At 41.9% G+C, this 23,157-nt stretch overlaps 1 protein-coding gene across 1 annotated transcript; it reads left to right on the top strand.

The window, feature by feature from the left end:
• Positions 1-7,667: 7,667 nt before the first annotated feature.
• LOC100008794 (lipophilin CL) lies at positions 7,668-12,773 on the top strand (the record flags this gene model as incomplete). The annotated part of the gene is given in 3 exon segments (NM_001082094.1): positions 7,668-7,721; positions 10,216-10,403; positions 12,571-12,773. Coding segments are annotated over 3 exon segments (281 nt in total), but the record flags the coding sequence as incomplete, so codon positions are not given.
• Positions 12,774-23,157: the final 10,384 nt, after the last annotated feature.

The following is a 23,157-nucleotide window of genomic DNA, read 5'->3' as shown; positions in this document are numbered from 1 at the left end:
GAATAAACTTAACCAAGGATGTCAAATATCTCTATGATGAGAATTAGAAAACACTAAAGAAAGAAATAGAAGAAGACACAAAAAATGGAAAAAACTTCCATCATCATGGATGGAAGAATCAATATCATCAAAATGTCCATTCTTCCAAAAGCAATTTAAAAATTCAATGCAATACTAGTCAATATACCAAAGACATTCTTCTCAAATCTAGAAAAAATGATGCTGAAATTCATATGGAGGCACAGGAGATCTCGAATAGCAAAAGCAATCTTATACAACAAAAACAAAGGCAGAGGCATTACAAGACCAGATTCCAAGACATACTACAAGGCAGTTACAACCAAAACAGCCTGGTAAATCTTTCCTTTCCACAGCACAGCATCACTTTTCTGGTTCTCATTCCCATCCCTCCAGCCACCACCATATAGGCTGTAGCTTTCTCTGCTCATACAAAAGCTGAATTGGATCCAAATCAAAGACCTATATGGCTGTCAGTCCCTGTTCTACGCTCCCCATCCACACAACAAAGATCTCCTTAAAGTGGAAATGTGACCCTGATTGTCTCCCCAGTAGCCCAGAATAATGATTTGGAATGTGTGCCTAAGCATTTCAAAACTAGAGAATTCATTATTAATCGCACATCCACATTCATATATTTTAATTATGATTGAGTCATTGAGAAATGGTATATCGTTATCATTTCAGCATTCCTTTCAAAATATATTAACTTTTGACTCCTTCAACAAATATGGAAAGCTAAAATTAGGACTTAATATAGGAAACCCGTGACGGCTTAGTCTGTCTGCACTGGCATGTGCAGAAATTTACGCTGTGAATAATTAACCTACTGTTCACAGAGCACAGTCATGCAGTCACGTCTATCAGGATGCATTTGAACTTTAATGTGAGGTTTCCAAGGTTCAAGGTAAGGAATAAAGCTAGAGCAGTCCTTAGAGACAACACAGCAGTTCAAGTTCTGATTCTGCCACCTATTAGTTGTGTCCTTTGGAAACTGAGGCCAATGTCTGTGTCCTTTCTTGTTCTGTGATGAGATACTACGATCACCTCACAGTGAGTTGACCACAATGGAGTTTGCTCAGGACAGTCCTATTTTTCATTCTTCTGTTATCCCATACACGTGATGTTCTATTTCACGCTCCTTAAGAACCCACATTTTACAACAAATACTATTGTCACCCTACTTATAAGACCAGTGTGAAAATTAAATTGGCTAACAAGATTGCCATTCATCTAATGACTCATGTATAAAAATTTTATTTCATGTTTTGTTGACTATTTTCATAGTCATTACTAATAGATTAGATCTTACATGTTCTCTTGCCAAAAATGTGATCCAACTCTTCTGGGGCTCCCCTCTTCCCACAACTTCATAAATTCTACCTAACACTCCTTGGCAAGGCTGATCTTCCAGAAAATAGTTCTTGTTTGTTTCAACTTCCTAAAAGTAAAAGTTCAAGGAACCTTCACTAAAAAAATCTTAGTTTAAAAGTAATAAGATAGAGTAACAGAGAGGGAGAGAGAGAAATGAAGAGATTTGCTGAGTGAGTTACTCCCCAAATGCTCATGATAGACATGGGGACAAATCTAAGAAACAGAACTCATTCCAGGTTTCCCATTTATGTGGCAGGAATTCTAGTATTTAAGCCATCACTAATACTACCTATGGTATACATTTGCAGAATTTTGGAATCAGCAGCCAGAGCCATGTGTTGAATCCATGCACTGTGATAGAGGACACAAGTCACAGTGCATGGATTGTCCAACCCCTATACTCTACATTTTGTAAAAAGAAAATTCAATATATCATTGTGAGTTTAGGATACCGAGACTTGTAATATTCAACCCTCACATTATCTTCAAAGTTGTAAGTTTTGTTTTTGTCTCTCTTTGGCCATCTACTTTTGCTTACCCACCATCTAAACCAGATTTTTCACTGAGTGATTTTCCAGGAAAGAGGAAATATAGGGTACTGAGGAAATTCTCACTGTGTCATCAGGTTCTCTGATTGGTCAGGTTGTCTGAGTATTACGGGTGCTTTGCCTCATGGGATGTTCTATGGGAACTTCTCAAAGCACACAGGATGAGTATATCACATTCCTTTTATGGTTTACAAAATAATCAACACACAGCGGAGTTTTAGAAAAATTATCAATGTTGTAGTTTTAAAAAACCATTAAAAATAATTGACTATGAAAACGAAAATGGTGCTACAAAGTAGGGGAAAGATCCTAAAGAAAATAAATAAGATCTGAGTGTAAAGGAAATATCCATGGAGGATGAACCCATTAATCTGAACTATAGCATTGCACCTGAGAAAAGTGATATTGGGAAGAAAATCTACAAAGAAACAGTATAAGAAAATATAATACAGGGGAAAAAAACATGTGAAATGAAAGATCTATGGTGACACTATACATTTAGCTTAGTGATTTAGATGTCTGTGTCTCACTTAAGAGTGTCTGGGTTCAAATCCTGGCACTCCCACCTAATTGCATTTTTCTGTCAGAGAAGAGCCTGGGAAGAAAAGCTTAAGACTCAAATAACTGGATTCTGTATCTGCACCTTGGAATTTTGAAATGTATTCCCTCAACTAGACTGAACTACAGAAGTTATTTTTAGACTCAGTGATTGAAAACCTTTACTACGCTATGCCTCTCCTTTTCTCTCTGTATTTTTGCCTCTGAAGTCAGAAAAATAATTGAAAATATCATAGAAAAAAATGATTCCTCACATACAGGGACATTTTGGTGATGTTTGGAATATCCAGAGAGAAACATTAAGACCTAGGAAGGAATGCAATTAACCTGGGAACTAGAAAGTAAAGGAATAAGCTTATGAATTCATAAGATTTCCATCTGTATTTCTGCCACAATGAACAATTTTATGCAGACTACTGTCATTGGAACTTGGTGACAGAATAATGGAAGTTCCAGATGTATGAATTCTCAAAACTTGTTGTCTCCAATGAAACATTCTCTATAAGTTGTTAGAAGATTTTCCACCAAATAGAGTAGATATAGATGTATAAGGACATAGTACTACTGGTAAATAGTGAATTAGAATAAAGGTTAAGGGGGCAGTGCTGTGGTGTAGTAGGTTAAGCCTCTGCTTGTGAAACCAGCATCCTATATGGGTACTGGTTCAAGGCCCGGCTGTTCCACTTCTGATCCAGCTCCTTACTAATGGCCTGGGAAAGCAGTGAAAATGGCCTAAGTCCTTGGCCCCCTGCAACATGTGGTAGACCTGGAAGAAAATCCTGGATCTTGGTTTTAGATAGCCCTGTTCTAGCCATTGAAATTATTTGGAGAGTGAACCAGCAATGGAAGACCTCATTCTATGTCTCTCCCTCTCTGTGTCTGTACCTCTGCCTTGCAAATAAATTTAAAAGTCTTTTAGCAAATAAAACTAAAATTAAAAAATAAGGGTTAACAGATGACTCAGTAGGCAACAGTTTGAAACAGAAGACATAATGAAATCAGGGGAGATGAGGGTGGGACCTGGTGTCTCTATAGGGAAAGGAAGAAATATTTCACATTGGAAACCTTTTTTCCTATCCCAAGAGTGCATATATAGTGCATCTTAAAAATTAAAATTCTGTTGGGACCAAGCATGGCATAGTACATTGAGCATCCACAAGCAGTACCAGCTTGTGAATGGGTATTGGTTCACCAAATTGTGAATGGGCATTAGTTCATGATCCAGCTGCTGCTCCTCCAATCCAGCTCCATGCCATGGCCTGAGAAAGCAATGGAAGATGACCTAAGTGCTTGGGCCCCTGTACCCATGTGGGAGGCACAGAAGAAGCACCTGGATCCTGGCCTCGGATAGGCCCAGCTCCAGCCATTTGTGGCCATTTAGGGAGTTAACCAGCAGATGAAAAACCTTTCTTTCTCTTCCTCTCTGTCTCTCCCTCTCTCTGTCTGTTACTCTAGTTCTCAAAAAAAAATAAATAAATAATAAAAATTAAAGTTAAAAAATATAGAAAATGGTTGGCATAAATGAAAAGTTATGAAAGGATGGAGAAAAAACCAGTAGTAGTGTCAAAGAAAGAGGTTAATATGCTGCCAGTAAATATTAGATCAAACTGAAATCTATACTGCATTAAATCAAGCAGGAGAAGATACACTTTATTTGCTGAATTTCTTTGAATAATTAATTAGCAAGTTGAGTGCTAAGATGTAGTAATGAAAATAAACACAAAGTATATTACTAAAATGAAGCTTTATCATAAAAACAAAGCCCTCTAGATATTCAAAAAAGAATAAAAGCATTTGGCATGGGCATTTTCCAAGAAGAATAATGATTGTGAAGAAATGATGGTTCAGTGGGACAGAGGAGGACCTAGAACAAGAGGATGACAGTAGGAGGAAGTAAAGCCCCTCAGGTGTGTGATGCAGCCTGGTAAAAGGACTAATCATCAGGTTGATCTCAGTGCACTAGAGGACAGAGCCACACTCCCACCAGCATCTCGCTATGCTGGGACCCTACTGTCAATCACATTAGTGTGAATCTCCCTCTCACTAATCTTTATTGCTCAGAGAAGAGAACATTTTTAGAAAAATCTTTAGAACAATTTTATATCTATACAGAAAACAGATTTTATGTATTTCATATACAAAATTTTAAGACCATACTGAAAGTTCACACCCTCTCTCTCTACTTCCCTCCCTCTTCATTTCTTCTTTTCTTATCTTTCATTAATCTTTGCAATAGCATGCTTTGAATTTACTTTATAATCACAAGCTTAATCCTTCAGTAAAGAAAGAATTCAACAGTAAATAGAAATAACACTGTGTTCAGGAAAGAAAAATGGATAATTTTTATTGTTAGATGCTGACCTATGTTGGGGAATGGGAAATATTGAGAATCAACCTGGTCCTGAACACATGATGTCACAAACACATCCAACACCAACTAACTGTGACAACCAAACTGTATCTAGTCTACATCCTCAAGGGAGAGTGGATGTGTGGATTTATGTGTCTAGTACAGACTCACTACCCTAGCAGGGGAAAAATCTCCCTATCAGTTCCTCTACATACTTTTTCTAATGCCCCTCTGAACTATAGGTTCACAACTGTGAAAGCAATATAGCTAGAAGGACCATCTGATTATTGAGAAAAAAATTACTAACCTCATGGAGTCTATTCAGATAGAAAATCAACAGTCACATGTGGAGAGATTAATCTTATTACCAAACAATGCAGGGAAATGTCAAATTGAATAAAGTTCACGGCTTTGGAAAAAGAACCAAGGAGATTCAGCCAGGGACTGACACCTGACCCTTTTCCTACCACTAAGTACATCTTTGTTCAAGCTCAGTAGATGCAACCAGGTTAGATTGTGTCATGGAACTGATCACATCAGAAGAAAAGGGAAACAGAGGCCCTTGTCAACCCAGTCCCCAACCATCTCATCTCCTTACCTATTTCCTCCCTCATCCAGTTCCTCATCCAGGAAAGTGCAAAACTGGTGTTAGTGCTCATAATGTCACACTGATAGTGTTGGTGTTAGGTTGAATATGGGCCTTTAACAATCATGACAGCACAAGCTCACAATACTGGCTTTAATCAGTACAGAAGTACTTTCTCTATAGACACCACTGATCTTGAAACCAAAAATCACTCCTTCCTAGATGGACTAAAGAAATGAATTGCTTCTAGCAGAGCAGAACTATTTTAACAGAGGATATTCTACATCCACTTCCTTTCATGCTTCTCATCTAAGCATTAGAGGACAACAAACATGAGGAACTACAGTCAGCAGGAAAATGTTGGCACTGAATTGGAAAAACAAATTACTCATGCATCAGAGGAAAGGTTGAAGAAAACAGCTAATGGTCCAAACCAATGTTCACATGAGTGTGAAGATTAAATATTTAAGTATGCATATCAAGTAACTTCAACTTGCATAAAGTTTAGAATTTTTGTGAAGGAGTCAAGAAGAATTAGTCATGATCTGACCTAGGCTCTGTTATCTAATCTGGTTACAATCCTAAGACAATAGCTGGACCCAGGGAAGATCATAAGGTAATGATCACTGTTGAGAAGGGGACCAAGGATGACACAGGCTGTGCATGAAGGAGCTCAATTACATCCTCTGCCCACCTGCCTCCTTCATTCAAGACACCCAAGCCCTCAAGCAGAAAATCAAATGTCAACATGTCAGGAGCCAGGATGGGACTGATGACTGGTTTTAGAGTGTTTGTCATCTTTGTTTTTACCAATGCATTTTGTTGAGATAAATTCCTGTTTCTCCATAAACCTGGGAAGGTTGCTTAGAACATATTCATTAATCTTTGAGAATAAGTTAAGTAACCCTACCCAAATCAATTACACAATCATGTATTAGACAACTACAGTATAATAATTGTATGAAGACAAGAACTGCAAGGTGAATGTCCTCATGGAGTTTGAATACAGTATGAAGATGTCAGTGGACAGGGTCCTAGAGATGTTAGGAGAGAAGTTCTCAGAGAACCACCAGGTCTTATGCATGAGTAGACACGTGGAGATGCAAGAGACAAGATAGCGCTAAGTATGGGGCTCTGTTTCATGTCCAGCTGGGGCGGAATAAGGTGTTTCTTGACATAATGAAAGATACACTAGAGGAAGGGATACCACAGATATCCCAGGTCTCAGGCAGAACATTATAGGTCTTTCAGAAAATTCAACATGGAATTCACATAGGACAAGTGTAACAGTCTGACCACAAAGGTCTACCCAACAGATGATGTACCTCCCTGACAGTCATACTCACTAGACATGATGAGTTGAAAGCCTCCTGTAGATTCAGAACACTGGACTTCATATCCTGCCTCTGCTGCTTCCTTAACATCTTCAGGGAAGTTGAATTGTTTGTGTGTTGCATTTTGCATCAATGGGGATAAATGATGTCCCCACATCATAGAGAGTTGACCACATATCCCATCTTAGTCAGGACAGTCAGATGCTTGTTTTACTGGCATACCAATTCATTTCATGTCTCCTTTCATCCTGCAAGGTGCTCCAGATTAAAGAACAAATAAGTGGTCCTGCCATTTATTCCATTGCTGAGGTGCAGATTAAATAGGCCCCCTGTGAATACTGTTGAGTATTCCTACATAATGGTTTTGTTTTCCTCTGTAACTGAACATTTGTTGAACATCTTCATGCAATTAAAATAGTACCTGCATCTTGGCATGTTTGCCATTGCAATGCTCCCAGCTGTTTGATTAAAGGAGCCCCAGACATACAGGTCATGAAATTGTTTCCACACTGAAGAAGGAGAAGTGAAAGTCAGTGAAGATGAGGATGAAGAAGATAAGAACTAAGTAGAAGAAAAGAAAAGGAAGCATTTCAATTCCAAATTTATAATAATGACACAATACAACTGTATCATCATGACAATCTCAAAGTAGTCATGGATCCAAATTCACTACTTCCTGGCTTTTGCAAACAGATCAGGCTGGCTGGATTCCATGTGGGTAGTTTGATGTTTCCTTTTCAATCTCAGCTTAAATCCATGACCCCTCCTCTCATTCATGGGAGAGGCGCAGTGATCCCCAGTGAAATAAATACAACAGTACTCCCTGCTGCCTCCAGAGTGAATTCCTTCAGCTCAGTCACCTACGGGTGAAGAACCAACAAAGCTGCTCAACATGAAGCTGATGATGGTGCTGGTGCTGGTGCTGGCTACCCTTCCCTTTTACTGCTATGCAGGTGGGTTACGTGCCAGGAGGGCTGTCTTTTGTATAGCAGTTGTTACCTGGGCCCTTGCGGATGACATCCTAATTCCTTTATCCCAGTACAGGACAGCCTCAGTGCATGTAAGTATCTCAACTTTTTTCTCATAGGCTTTGACCCTGCTCTGGAGCTGTATATTATGCCATGTTGCCTCACCATTGATATGGACACCATGAAAACAAGGACGAATCTCAGAATTTAATGTTAGATGTAACTACTTCAGGGGAATAAAGGTGGGCTTGACTCCATGGCACCCTGACATTTTGATCCAGTTGAGTTTCCTGTCTGAGGCTCTCCTGGAAACTCTTCACTGTGAGATGAGACCAGGGACCTCACTAACAAAAGGCCAGGGAGTTGACTGTGTGACCCAATGCCCCGCATCAAATGAGGGCTCACATCACTGATTCCTGAAGATAGTGCAGAAGAGTAGAAAAAGTAAAAGTGATATGATCACAATCATGTAAAAGATTCCAGGGTCAATTAAGAATTCCAGTGAGGAAATCAAATCTTGATGCCCTACCCTCACGCACAGTGCAGGTCACATCAGATAATTTCCTAAGCATTGCATTTTGTGTTGCATTACTTACAAATAACAAATTTAATATAGCTAATGAACACTCTTTAAACTCAGTACATCTATGCTCTTAGGAAATCTTGTTGTTGCTCTGAATTATAATATTGAAATGATGTACTGGTCAGCTCTTCATGACTTTAGCTAAAATATTGGCATTAGTTACATACAAAGCAAGGGTGTTTTTTTTTATTTGACAGGTAGAGTTACAGACAGTGAGAGACAGAGAGGAAAAAGCAAGGTTTATTTTGGTTCATATTTTTGTTGTTGTTGCTGCTATTTTGGATTTTTTTTAGCAAAGTTAGATTCATTAAAATCAGAGACCTCCTGCCACAGAGCCAGGAGGGTGGCTCCAAGAGAGGCACACCCAAGAAACTAGTGGAAATGGAGTCTTTAAGCACAATTTTGAGGGAGAAAAAACAGATGAACAACTAACAATCAATCAGAGGATTGGACAATATCCATCAAAAGGCGAGATTAGTAACACTGTCTATCCTTTCTAGCTTGCTCATGATAAAGCTAACAGCCATTAGAAAGATGTGATTTGTAATTTCTCCCTTCTATTCTCATGACAACCAAAACTCAGAAGGGTAGAATCACTACTTCCTTGCTATTTTTGTGTTAAAACTGAAAATTCAGGAATGGGACTCAGCTTATCTTATCTTACTTATCTTACTAAACATAGCTTTTGGAGATAAGCAAGCATTTTTCACCCTCTTAAAGATACTTCTTTCCTCATTCTGATGAGGAATGACCTATTGGTCATCTATCTCCCATTCCCTCCCCTAGAAAAATGAGCCTTAATTGCCATTAGCGATATTGGAGTGATGAGCTTTCTGGCTGCTTCATGCTGAGAAGTAGAGTAGTTGAGGGAAACAGTTTGGTATTCTTCTGATGATTAATCTAAGTCCATGGTAGAATGTGGATTTCCTCAGGGGTGTTGTCTGAAGTACCTCCTGGAGTTTCATGACTTCCCATTGTTTATTCCTCTATAACACAAGATGTAAGAAAGTTTAACATACATGGTGTTAACAAGGTTGTGAGAAAGAGGGTATGTATCAGTCCTAGGAAGGGAAATCACCAATATAACCACTCTCAGTTTTCAAAGAAATTGTCCCAGATGTCAAAAACACTTCCTGTCAATATACATAATTTATTCATTTCCTCATGCAATTTTGCTCACAATTTTGGAGGTTCATAGTTTAACATCCAGAATCCAAGTTAGTCTAGTGTTTGATGAGGATAGCAGAGTGCCACTTGGTAAACTTTGAAATAGAGAGACAGATTGGAATCAGACTGTCTTCCATGTCCATCTAGGGTTTTTTTATCATTTTTAAAGATCTTCTATTGTTGGTTGACTCCCTCAATGGCTTCAGTGTCCAAGATGGGGTCATACTGAAGCCAAAAGCCAGGAAATCCACACAAGTCTTCTTCATGATTGGGAGATGCCAGGTACTTGGGCCATCTTCTGCTGCTTTCCCAGGTGCACTAGCAGGAGACTGGATAAGAAGTAGAGCTGGTAAAAGTTGAACCAGCACCTGCATGATATCCTGATATCATAGGTGGTGATTTAATCCACTGCTTCACAACACCAGTCCCCAATTATCTTTCTTTTAAAGCCACCATGAGTTGATCATGGGGGCTCCACATACCATCCTACTCCAATTTAGCTGTCTCACACAGGCACCACACCCAGGCGTCATAATTGTAGAAGAATATGTGTAAGACAAATTTTCAGTAAAGGAACCCCCATCTACAATTAAAAACACTGGATTTCACTGCATAACATTTTTAATCCATTATATATGTATATGTAGAAAAGTGACTAACACAACTAGGACTCATAAACCTTGTACCCATCTCAGGCTATGAGCCCCTTTTCTCATGCTTTCTCCCCAGGTTCTGGCTGCGTTATCCTGGAGAGTGTCCTTGACAAGACCATTGATCCTTCAGTTTCTGTGGAGGACTATACAACGTATCTTCAGAAGTACATCCTCACTGATGCCGCTAAAGTAGCCTTGGAGGAGTTAAAACAGTGCTTCCTCAGCCAAAGCAATGAGACTCTGGCCAACGTTAAGGTCTTGGAGGTAATGCTGATTTCCTCAGGTTCTGCCTTATGATTCACTCACCCAGAAGGAGTAAGTTCCAAGTTCATTATCAGTAATGACAAACAATTGGTTTACACACATACACACACACACACACACACCACACACACACACCCCTATATATGTATAGATAATACATATATATGTTGATATATATCTGTATATATAGATATATATAATGTATTCATACATGTATATGTACATATGTATGTGTGTGTGTGTGTCAGTAAAATTAATGTTGCCTGAGCATAATTTGATACTTTGCTCTGGAATTTATGATTAGTAGTAATTTTAAAAGTCCAAGTAGGGACAAGAGAGCTTTAGAAATAACTTTACTAATGCTTAACCAAGTCCATGCACACATTGATTCAAATACACAAACACAGAGACAAGATTCACACACGGAAACATACATATATTTTTGTTTAAGAGAAAAGCTTTGATGCTTGAGGAGATACTTATTTGCAGGACCAACCAGCAAAGAAACTTTCCTCTTTCAAAAAGGAAATCGTGGGAAAGGTATTAAAATTTTTTTGAGTCCACGAAAATAGTATTTTTGTCAATTATACATAATTATATATGTAAATAATATAAAAACATATGCAAGCAACCATGTTGTGTTAGGATACGTGGTTGAGTTCAAGCAACATTTCACCAGGCACCTCATAAGGGAACAAATGCCAAACATGAGTGTGAAATCAGCATGGGTGGCAGAATTGTTCAATTCAAACCTCAAAGGTAACAATGGGTATCTCTGCCTAAAATCCTTGTCCTTTAGTTTTGGGTTTTTTTGTTTTGTTTTGTTTTGTTTTTTAGTATTATATCAATATCCACCAAAAACAGTCCACAAAAGGAAATGTAGAATTATACCTACAGACATAATGAGTTAAGCAAACATGGTAGACAATTTAGGATAGTGGAGTCATTGTATGTTCAAAAATACACTTTGGATAGGTATTTGGCACAGTTATTTAGGCATCATTTATGGAATCCACATCTCAAACTGTAGTGATTCAGTTTGAATCCTGTCTCTGTTTTTGATTCCATCTTCCTATTAATTTGTACCCTGGGAGGCAAGAAATGATAACTCAAGTACATGGGTCCCTACTGGCCATGTGAGGGTATAGGACTGAGAACCAGTGTCCAGTGTTTTAGTCAATCTTACCCTAAGCTATCGTGGGCATTTGGGGAGTGAAACACAAGACAGATCTCTGTTTCTCTCTTTCTTCTTTTCTGGGTATCTGGCTTTGAAATGAAGTGAAAATTAATAAAAAGTTTTAATGTACTCAAGGGATGGGTGTTGAGGCTAAGCAGGGTAAGCAACCACACTCATATTAGAGTGCCAGATTGGATCGCTGGCTACTCCACACTTCCAGTCCAGCTTCATGCAAATGTTCATGGGAGCCACCAGATGATCCACATACTGGGGCTTCTGATACCCACATGGGAGATCCAGATGAAGCTACTATCTCCTGGCTTCAGCATGGCCCAGCACCATTTGTTGGGAACATTTGGGGAGTGAACCCAGGGATAGATTATCTATCTTGTTCTCTCTGCTTCTCCCTCTCTTTCTGTAAATGCTCCTTTTTAAATAAACAAATAAATAGTTTTAAAATGCACTCAGAACAACCAAAGACAAGAAACAATGAAAACATAGTCTAGTGTAATGATTTTTAAAGTATTGCTGCTGTGTGTTGTAAGTTCCAAAGTTAATGGTGGACAGACTATTAAAATAGTTTTCAACCTAAAGTCGCACAGGAACTCAGCAACATCATACCTTGTGTGAGAGCTCAGATTGCAGATTTCTGTGTTGAAATGTGATTTCAGAAACAACTCAAATAGGTAGGCCCTCAACAAATAGTACAGAAAGCATCTGTACTGCCTAGTTTATTTAAAGAATAGTAATTTTGGAGGATTAAAAAACCAGCAAATGAATCCCTAAAAAGAGAATGTACTCAAAGTACTGACTTCTATAGGGCATCCATAAGTGTCTCCTGGAGGGCAGAATAAATGGGAAAAATTATTCCAATTTTGCTTTTAGCTTAGCTATAATGTGAGACAAATATAAGAAGCATCTTGATTTCAATATTAGATCATTGAAGAGAACAGTGGCCTGCTAGATGACTTGTCTGCTTTTGTTTTGCAGTATGCAGTATTTGACAGCCTTTACTGTGCTGCATATTAGTGGTCCCAAGACCTGCGACTAAGAGGAATCCAGACTGTGGCATCCAATCAACTGCAGGCTGACATACAGTACAATTTTTTTTTTCTTATTTTTCCCCTTTGATCAATAATCTGCAAGACAGTTTTTGAAACCCAAAGTACACTTAATTTCAATAAATTCACTGCAAAAAAGCTGAAGTTCTCTTTCTTCTCCCATAGAAGTGGAGGTATTAAAGGCCTCGTGGACCGCCTGCCTGTGTGTGCAGATGCAGATAATACATTTAAAAATTAAGGATGCATGGCTGGACAGGTTGCTTTATTCCCCCTCTGATATATTTTGATTCCTGGTTGCCTTGATTAAATTGTGTTTTCTGGGAAGATCATGAGATAGATTCTTTGTGTGTATGTGAAATTGGGGTGGGGGGTGCACTCCTTATTGATAAGCAATAGTCAATGATGTCTAGGAAACCAAGTCAGTAGCTTCATTATTGCCTAGGTGATGCAATCAGAGCCATGCTGGCCCCAAGACTTCAAAACAAAAGGCAGAACCTGTGTTGTCACCTGGGCAATGCTGGACACTGGTCAGTTCCCTTGCTTGAGTGAAGCTAGGAACTAGGCTATCTCCCAGATCTATGAGGTCACACTGGGTTCATGGTATCCTGTGCAAGGATGTCCAGGTTGCCTCCTACTTATTCTCAAACATCTGAGTTTGTGCTCACCTGGATATACAATTCTTTCAGCTGGTTTCTTATTTTCCACAAAGGAAATTTTTCTTTGAATTTTTGGTCCCCTCTGTGTTTATGAGGGAAAGGAGCCTCTATAAGTTCCTGCCATGCCTACTTGCTGACATCACTCCCTAGCTTTACTCTTAACAGACTGAAAACATTAACCTCTGAAGAGTGTCCAGGTGAAACATAAGGAGTGAAACTGGTTGATGAATGAGGCCAACATAAACAGGTATAGCAACTGTTCCCCCAAAGGGACTTCTCCCAGAGTGAGGTAATTCAGCAATGTTTTAAGGACCTGTGTGGGTAAGGTGGTGATGGAAGGTAAATTCTTATTTGGACAGGAGGAGTGTACAACTGAAACACTGCTGGTCAGCTGTCACACAGGCAAAGGATGGATATTGGAGTCTTGAGTGTCACACCTATAGCCAATGTGTGGTTCCCCAGCTCCCTAAATTTTCTGGTCCCGTCTTCCTGTTATGGGAATACATCTGTGGTCTGCATTGATAGATGAAACAAAGAGTGCACAGACTCAAAAATAGGCCCCAAGCCTCATTTCTAGGGCTTGAGAGTGTACTCCTTGGAGACAGAGCAGAGGTGCCTTGTCAAGATGGGAGGAATGTGAGGATTCACTCCAACGTATGGCATCAGCCCTCCCTATGGAGTGATGCCTGGAAACCAGATCTAGTAGCCTGCCTTGAGCCATGGCGGGCAGCACAGTGAAGCTCACTGGATACTCAGGGCTTGGAATCCATAGCCAACCACAGTTCTTGGTATGGAGGACAGAACTCTCATGGCTTTCTTCTAACCATCCACTAGTTCAATCCTCAAACACCTGCAACAACCAACTAGGGCTAGGATGAAGCCAGTAGCCCCAGATTCCATCCAGACCTCCCAAGGGGTGACAGGGGTCCAAATAGTTGAGCTTCATTTACTGTTTCCCAGGATGCATTAGCAGGAGGTTGGATGAGAAGGAGAGTAGCAGGATATGAACTTGCACTCCAATATGAAGTGAGATGTCCCAAGAGCCACCTGAAACTCATTTGCCACAATGTCAGATCCCCTTTTAGTTTCTGAATCTGAAAGCTCAAAGAAAAATAGACTTCCTCCTTGTCACTCTATTCCATTGCTACTATGAATGTCAGTATCATTGGTGGTGGGCCTGGTAACACTTTTCTGTGCACACTTTTGTAATGGGGTGGTGTCTGGGTCAGATTATAATTCCAGGGTATGTATGAGTTACCCAGGAATCCAGGGCTCACTTTTATATTTTCAAACATCTAGAAGTATTGGCAAGAAAATCAATGGAAGAAATTTTAGTGAGACAGGCTGTAGCCTCACTCCTTGATTGACCTATATATACCCCAAATCAACAGAGTACAACGGGTCTGGGTCTGAGTCTGGGGTCTGCTACTCAATAGCATTTTGGTCTTCAGATAAACAGTTGCCCTCTTCAAGTTTCTTTTATTTTTAATATAGTTCAAAAATTTATATATTTATTTGAGAATCAGGGGGATAAGAGAGAGAGAAAGAAATCCTACCATATGGGCTGGTGTACTTCTGAGCTACCTACAATGACTCTTATTGGGCATAACCCAAACCAAGATTGAGCAGTCTGATGTAGGTTCCATCTGGGTGGTGTCATGGAACCCATGTCTTGAGTCATCATCACTGCCTCCTGGTGTCTCCATTAGCATGAAGCTGAAGTTGGGATTCTTAATCAGGTATTGAACTCAGGCATTCTGATATGGTACATAGGCATCTTAACTGGCATGTTATCTACAACACCAAGAGTCCACTTCTTCTAGCCTCTTCCTTTAATGTCCTCAGTGTTCAGTACTTGGCAGGTGATGATATCTGGAATCTGAGAATTCAATCCAGATCTTCAATGTGGGTGGCAGCAATCCAGTCACATGAGCCATTCTGTTACTTCTCAGGATCTACCTTAGCAGAAATATTTTTCAAGAGTCAGAGCCAGGAATCAAACACAGTTAGTCTGATACTGTTAGGTAGGAAGTCAGAAATTTAGCCTTTGTGTTTGTGAGACAGGCCTGAAGACCAACACCTACTGCAGAAGCTCCAGAAGCCCAGCATCTTGCACTTCAAAGTCCTGCTCAGACCCCGATAACCTCCCAGGTGGTCCCAGCCCTTCCCCCAAGAAAAGCTCCCAGGAGAATTCTCTCTCCTCAGGACCAAAAGGGGTACCTGATAACATGGAGCAATAAAACCTTCTCAGATGCCCTAAGGGAAGCCATGCTACTCTGCACGGGCACCAGCAAATCTGGGGAGGAATTTGCTAATTTTCACCCAAAAAACTCTTCCACCAGGACTCTCTATCCTTTGTCCTGGAAGAGAGAGGGAGGTGGGTAACAGACTCCCTTAAAAACCTAGGGAGTTGGCCGGCTCCACGGCTCACTAGGCTAATCCTCTGCCTCTGGCGCCGGCACCACGGGTTCTAGTCCTGGTCGGGGCGCCAGATTCTGACCTGGTTGCTCCTCTTCCAGTCCAGCTCTCAGCTGTGGCCTGGGAAGGCAGTGGAGGATGGCCCAAGTGCTTGGGCCCTGCACCCACATGGGAGACCAGGAGGAAGCACCTGGCTCCTGGCTTCGGATCGGCATAGTGCACTGGCTGTAGCAGCCATTTTGGGGTGAACCAATGAAAGGAAGACCTTTCTGTCTCTCTCTCTCTCTCTCTCTCTCTCTCATTGTCTAACTCTGCCTGTAAAAAAAAAAAAAAAGACCTAGGGAGTCCAAACAGACTGCGCACTCAGAACTCTGCTCTCGGCTGAACTGCCTGATGGCCTGCCCAGGTGTGTTCTCTCCATTCAACCATGTAACCTCACTTTCTCTCTGTCCCTTCTGTTCTGACGGATGCATCGTCCCCAATAAAGCCTTATCACACTGCTCTCTGTCTCACGCCTGAATTCTTTCTTGTGTGAAGACAAGAACCCTGCAGCTTCCATGGCCTTCCCTCAGGTGGCATTTCTGGCGACCATGAAGGGACTCCATGCATGAGGGGATCCATGCACAAAGGATCCACGAAGAAACCCATGAGGGAATTCATGAAGGGGTCAGTAAGGGATTAAAAGAAAACTCCATCCAGGTCAGTATTCCTTCCCCCAAGCAGGACCAGATCTGCTGGGAATGACTGCTGATTGTCTGGTGCCCCACAGCTCTATGAGAACACTGAGTCCCCTAGGCCCTGGTGTAGCTATCGCCAAAACTCCAGAGGTATTGTTAGAAATGGGGAGGGCAACTAGGAATGGCAGTTGGCTAAGAGCCCAGAAACCCCCTAGCTCGCTTTTGCTTTCTGGCAGAAGGACTGCAACCCAATGACCTTGCCTCTCTTGGAGAGACACCTGATCACACTGCCCACTGCTACACAAGTGGGGCTTAGCTTCAGTGGAGGCTAATATTGGATCCCCAGGTAAACTCAGACAACAAAGGTAGTAGGCAATCGTGAGCAACAGGAGGTTCTGAGCACTCAGTGAAACAACGTGCTTACCCAACCCTATGGCCAGTCCTGCTAGGCCCAGGCGTGTACAGTCTTCCCTGTAAATGGGGCACCATGGCCTTTCCCTGCGCTCTCTTCCAGTCAACATGGCCTGCTGCACCCACGCAGGCACAGCCGGATATCTTTGGCAAATGTAGAGTGCTCTCCAGGGCTGCTTTGTTCCTCTCTCTCCATTTCCTTTGTTTGTTTGTTTGTTTGTTTGTTATATAGTTATTTTTTTTATTTAATTAATGTGAATTTACAAAGTGCAACTTTTGTATTGTTGTGGCTTCCCCCCCAACCTCCCTCCTGCCTGTGGCCCTCCCCTCTCCCACTCCCTCTCCCATCCTGCCCTTCATCGAGTTTCATTTTCAATTACCTTCATATACTGAAGATCAACTTAGTATATACTAAGCAAGGATTTCAACAGGCTGCACTCACACAACCACACAAGGTATAGGGTATTGTTCGACTAGTAGTGTTGTTTTTAAGTTTCATAGTAGAACACATTAAGGACAGAGATCCTACGTGGGGAGCATGTACCCAGTGACTCCCGTTGTTGATTAACAGTTGGCACTCTTATTTATGTCGTCAGCAATCACCTGAGACTCTTGCTACGAGCTCTCTAGGCTATGGAAGCCCCTTGAGTTCACCGACTCTGAACTTGTTTAGTCAAGGCCGTATCACAGTGGAGGTTTCTTCCTCCCTTCAGAGAAAGGCGCCTCCCTCCTTGAGGGCCTGTTCCTTCTGCTGGGGTCTTGTTCACCAGGATCTTTCATTTAGATTGTTTTTTGCCACCGTGTCATGGCTTTCCATGCCTGTGAGACTCTCATGGACCTTGTAGCCAGATCCGAATGTCCCAAGGGTTGATTCTGAGGCAGGAATGCTGCCATTCTATGAGTCTGCTGTGGGTCCCGTTTCCCCTGCAGGATCATTCTCTCCCTTTTAATTCTATCCTTCATTAGTTGCTTACACTGGTCTTACTTGTGAAATCTCATCGACACTTACCCTATCTTTTTGATCGGTTGTGTATTTATACTTATCACTTTACCAAGTGCACTGGCATTGGTACCTGCCTCCTTGGTAAGATTGAGTTGAAATCCCCTGAGAATTTCTAGTTCCACCATTGAAGGTAAGTCCAAGAGAGCATGTGCCAACCTATATATCTCCTCCCTCTCTTATTCTCCTCCTATGTTTAACAGAGATCACTTTTCTGTTAATTTTTGAACGCTTAAGAATGATTGTGCGTTTTTTACAGAGTTCAACCAGTGGTCTTACGTAGAACAAACAGAGCAACAACAACAACAACAGCAACAAAAATCCTAAAAGGAATAAAATAGTAAGTTGTTCCTCAACAGTCTAGACAAGGGCTGATCATGTCATTGTCTCATAGTGTCCATTTCACTTCAATGGGTATCATTTTAGATGCTCGTTTAGTTGCCATCGATCAGGGAGAACATATGATATTTGTCCCTTTTGGACTGGCTTATTTCACTCAGCATGATGTTGTCCAGCTTCCTCCATTTTGTTGTAAATGCCCGGATTTCATTGTTTTTCACTGCCGTATAGTGTTCCATAGAGTAAAGAAACTATGGGATATGTACTCTCTCCATTTCCAATTCAATACCCCTCCTCACTAGGAGGGGGAGGGGAAGTGCCTTGGTCTAAGGCTGACCTTTCAGGTTTCTCCACCTAATCGGAAAACCTTAATCCATTAACCCTTTACAACCCAGCAGATGGGTTTTTCTCTTCTCTGCAGCCCCACAGGAGGCTGATTCTCTGCCTCTTTGTTTTCATGATGTATTTCACTGTCCTAAGCAATGGGATTATATGCTGATAATTGGTTCTCTTCTGTGCTGCTGTCCCTGACTTAGCTGGTGAGAGTTTTCACGTTTCTTAAAGGTTTTGAGTTTTTCTATTGCCAGTACTGTCTTGATTGGGAAAACTGTGCTCGACATTGTTTACGTTATCTGCCGATTTGTAATGTTTAAGAAATTACCTTAACTCTGATCAGATCTAGCCCATAGCCTTGGTAAAAATGCTCAGGTTAAGTGTACTATTTTGGCTAAACAGTTTGACTCTCTGACAGTTTAAGTTCTACAGCGAGTCTTCTGACTTTGAGGCTTCCAATCAGATCCCTGGAACTCTCAAAGGATGAGAATCTTAATTTGTTAAAATAACAGCTGTTTGAGTCGATTCAGATTATATAAAGTACATTAAAACGTTGTAAATTATGTCATAGCTATGTTGTATTCATGTTATTGCTTTCCAGCTAGAGTGGTTTTATAAAAATGAAAGTAAATTCTGTGTATACAAGCCGTTATGTTGTTAACTAAAGTAAGCCAATACAGATTGGTTCAGAAAATTGGGTTACTCCAAATGCCTTTTGGTTCACTCAGTTTTGCATGTCATTGATATGCTTTAAACTTGGTTCTTTAAGAGATGAAGATCTTTTCAAAGCTGTTATCGTGTCTGTGTTTGCTGTTCAGGAGGCGTTATCCTTGTCAGTTACTTAAGAGCATAGAAGTGCAAGTTCAACCTTAAAGATAATTCAGATAATGGCCTGGTATTCATTAATATCTCAGTGTCTTAAGTCATCAAGGCATCGTTGCTAAGTAGAACTTGGGAAAACGTATTATGTGTACTTTTTTTAAGATGTATTTATTTTTTACTTGAGAGTCAGAGTTACACAGAGAGAGGAGAGGCAGAGGCAGAGAGAGAGAGAGAGAGAGAGAGAGAGGTCTTCCATGCAACAGTTCACTCCCCAATGGCTGCAATGGCCAGAACTGCGCCGATCCGAAGCCAGGAGCCAGGAGCTTCTTCCAGGTCTCCCACGCGGGTGCAGGGGCCCAAGGGCTTGGGCCATCATCCACTGCTATCCCAGGCTACAGCAGAGAGCTGGATCATAAGTGGAGCAGCGGGACTTGAACTGGCGCCCATTTGGGATGCTGGCACTTCAGGCCAGGGCATTAACCTGCTGCATCACAGCACCGGCCCCTATTATGTGTACTTTTAACATCTTAAATTCTGTAAGGGAGACTGTTCAGGCTTGTTAACATGTATTCTCATAGGTTGTCCATACACGACAACTTAAGAGTATGTAAAAGTAACTATGGGTTTAAGTTTCAGAAGGTATTAATGTCACAAAAAGTTTGAGAGAAATAAATCTTAGAAGAAAAGTTTATAATTTTAAAATATTGTTTACAGAGTTTTCTACAAGTTAAGTGTGAATGCCAAAGTTACAGTGACCTAAAATTGAAGCCCAATCTTCTGACAATGAGGTTTTTGAAAAATGCATATTAATATGCTCATAAATATCTAAAAATGATCTTGATCATAAATCTTAAGCAACTGGGCACTCTCTCTTTCCCTTCCATTCTGACAGATGCCCTGTCCCCGATAAAGCCTTATCACTCCACTCTCTGTCTCACACCTGAAATCTTTCTTGCACAAAAACAAGAACCCCACAGCTTCCACAGCCTTCCCTCCAGTGACAATATGGGATGCTGGCCTCCTAACCAGTGTCTTATAAACTCATATGTGTGCAATGTTGTAGCAGGAAGATGTTTTTTTTTTATACCCATTCAGGAAGGGTCAGTAATCTCTGGATCTCTGAATGCTAGCCTTCCATAACATTAGGAGAAAAAGGAGACATATTTGAATGTTTCCAATTTTCCAAGATTGTTAGAAAAAATGGTACAGAACTTCCATACAAGTTAGCTTTAAGACATCAGTTCTATAGCATTAATTCATGCCAATTATACAGTCATGCTATTTGATTAAAGGATTTTAGGGTTTGAAAAAGGAGAGGAGAGTGTTCCAAGATGGCAGAATAGGGAGGGAGCACACCGATGGTCCTGGAAGGGAAGGTTCAAAGAGGGGTGAGAATTTGTAGTTTCTGGGAAAGGGAAGCTCTTCTGAAACGGGGGAGACAGGGTGGACCTGCGAGGAGGACGCAGGTGCCTGAGGAGCAGGGAACCAACAGGAGTGTGTACACACCAGCGCTGGAAGCCAAGGTGAGACAGGGCAATCGCCCAGCACCTCGGCAACAGCCACCACCACCCCTCCCCCAACCAACCCTGGGACAGACACTGAGACACGCACAACTGAGTGGGGGAGGAAATAGAAAACGGAACAGAGTGAGTAGTGCCTGCAGAAAGAATGCGCAATTCAGGGGGTCTAATTGAGGCACTAAACAATCCAGGAACTCTCCTCCAAATCGGAGCTGCAGTGGGCGGGAAGCAGCCATCTTGTTTGTTTACATTCGGACTTAAAGGAGAACTGCCTCTGCCTCCGACTAACCTTCCGAGGCAGAGCCCAAAGGTGGAGTGGAGAACACCACACTCCTTGTGCAGGGGCAGGCAGCGAGGGAGGGCAGCTCAAAGCCCTGACACCAGTCTACTCAAGTTACCAGAAAAAAAAAATTTTTTTTGAATAGCGCCTGCGGGAAGAGGGCAGGATCCAGGGGGACAAACTGAGGGATCAAAAATGCCATGATCCTTAGGAGCTGCCCAACCCACAATCAGAGCTGCAGTGGGCAGAGTGCAGCCATCTTGTTTGTTTACATTCAGGGTTAAAGGAGGCTGGCCTCTGCTCCAAAGGAGGAAGCAGCAGGGGCGGAGTCCAAAGGTAGTCTGGAGCTACTTGACACCCCTCACACAGGAGGTGCAGTGAAAGAGAGTGGCTGACCAATGAACCCCAGGCACAGACATGTAAGGGCGAACATAGGAACAAGGAAACCGGCCCCCAAAGCAGCGGATTTGGTACCTCAAAGCGCTGACACCAGCCCACTCAAGTTACAAAAAATAAATAAATAAATAAGTAAAAAATAGGGGGGCAGAGCCAAGATGGCGGAATAGTGAGGGCGCGCACCGATAGTCCGGGAAAATTTAGTTTAATAAAAGGGGAGTTAAGGTAGCCTCAGAAAAAAGAACCAGGAAAATATTGCAGAGGAAACTCTTCTGGATCCAGTGGCCGTGAATCCGAGGACCTACTGGGAGAACAAGGTCGCCCACCACACGGAAGCCGAGCCGCGGGACCGAGCTGCGGGACCGAGCCGCAGAAGCCGAGCCGCGGGACCGAGCTGCGCAAGCTGCAGGGTCTGCGCGCCAGTGCTCGAAGGGGAGTGCGTGACACACAGACAACAGCGGGGAGATTTGGGATGTCCAGGGCTCCGAGTCCACACATCGGCGCTGGAAGGGGAGTGGACCTGCGTGGAGAGCGTGGGAGCCCACAGTTCGGGACACCAGGGGCAGACTCAACACACCAGCGCTGGAACGCGAGGTGAGCCGAACCTCAATAGCCTGAGACACCGGCAGGCAAGCGGAGAGAGGAGACTAGAGGGAACGACCCCCCGGGGGGGGGGAACTTCACCAGGCTACCTGGGAGAGAGAGCAAAAAAAAAGGTGACTGGTACGGACACGGGTTTCTCTCTCTCCGCTCACCTCTCAAGGGCGAGCAAGACAAAGAGCAGGCACCATCTTGGACATACGTCATAAGCAGAGCGAACTCAGGTCTGCACCGGCCCTGAGCCTAGCAGAAAAACCTGACTCTGGGCGGGGCAAATTAACAGGAGATTAGGACCTAGTAAATTTGTGGTGCTACTGAACTGAGACTGTGAAAAAAGAGACGGTGGGGGAGAGAACTCACGGAATTCACGTGAGCACTCTCCAGAGACGCTACAATTCCGTAACTTTGGCAACCCAGTGGGAGACTGAAGGAGAATTTGAGCCCACTCTGAGGGCAGAACACATTCCCTGTGTGGTCCTTGGGAAAGAGCTTCTGATCTCTGGCTCCTGTGGGTATATCATTTGCCTGCTAACTACCTCCAACTTCGATCAGCTGTGTGGAATTACTTCCCTTTTGAATCAAAAAAAAAAAGAGAGAGAGAGAGAGAGAGAGGTTTACCACGCCTAACCTGGGAGGGTCACCTTTGGCACACCAAACAGAGCTCTCAGGCCACACCCATCTCAAGCCCTAAGGCTCCATCAAAAACAGATAGTCCACTTAATCTAGAGTCATAGTATAACAAGAAAAAGCACCACAGTGAAGAAACCAAATATCTCCAATATGCCAAATAACAAACGCAAAAACCAAGGTAATAAAAACAAGGAAGTCACCATGAAGCCCTCAAATGAAAAAGACACCCCAATTCAAGATTATGAGGATGATGACATAGAAGAAATGCAAGAAGCAGATCTCAAAAAATTGATAAGAACATTAAGAAGTTCTCAAAAACAAATTCTTGAACTACAGAAATCCTTAATGGACAAGATAGAAAATCTCTCTCATGAAAATGAAATATTAAGGAGGAATCAAAATGAAACGAAACAACTAGTACAACAGGAAACTGT

This window comes from Oryctolagus cuniculus, chromosome 1, assembly GCF_051225735.1.
Source record: "Oryctolagus cuniculus isolate XC-2025 breed Fujian yellow rabbit chromosome 1, ASM5122573v1, whole genome shotgun sequence".
NCBI lineage: Eukaryota > Metazoa > Chordata > Mammalia > Lagomorpha > Leporidae > Oryctolagus > Oryctolagus cuniculus.
This window is presented reverse-complemented; position numbering and strand designations above follow the sequence as displayed.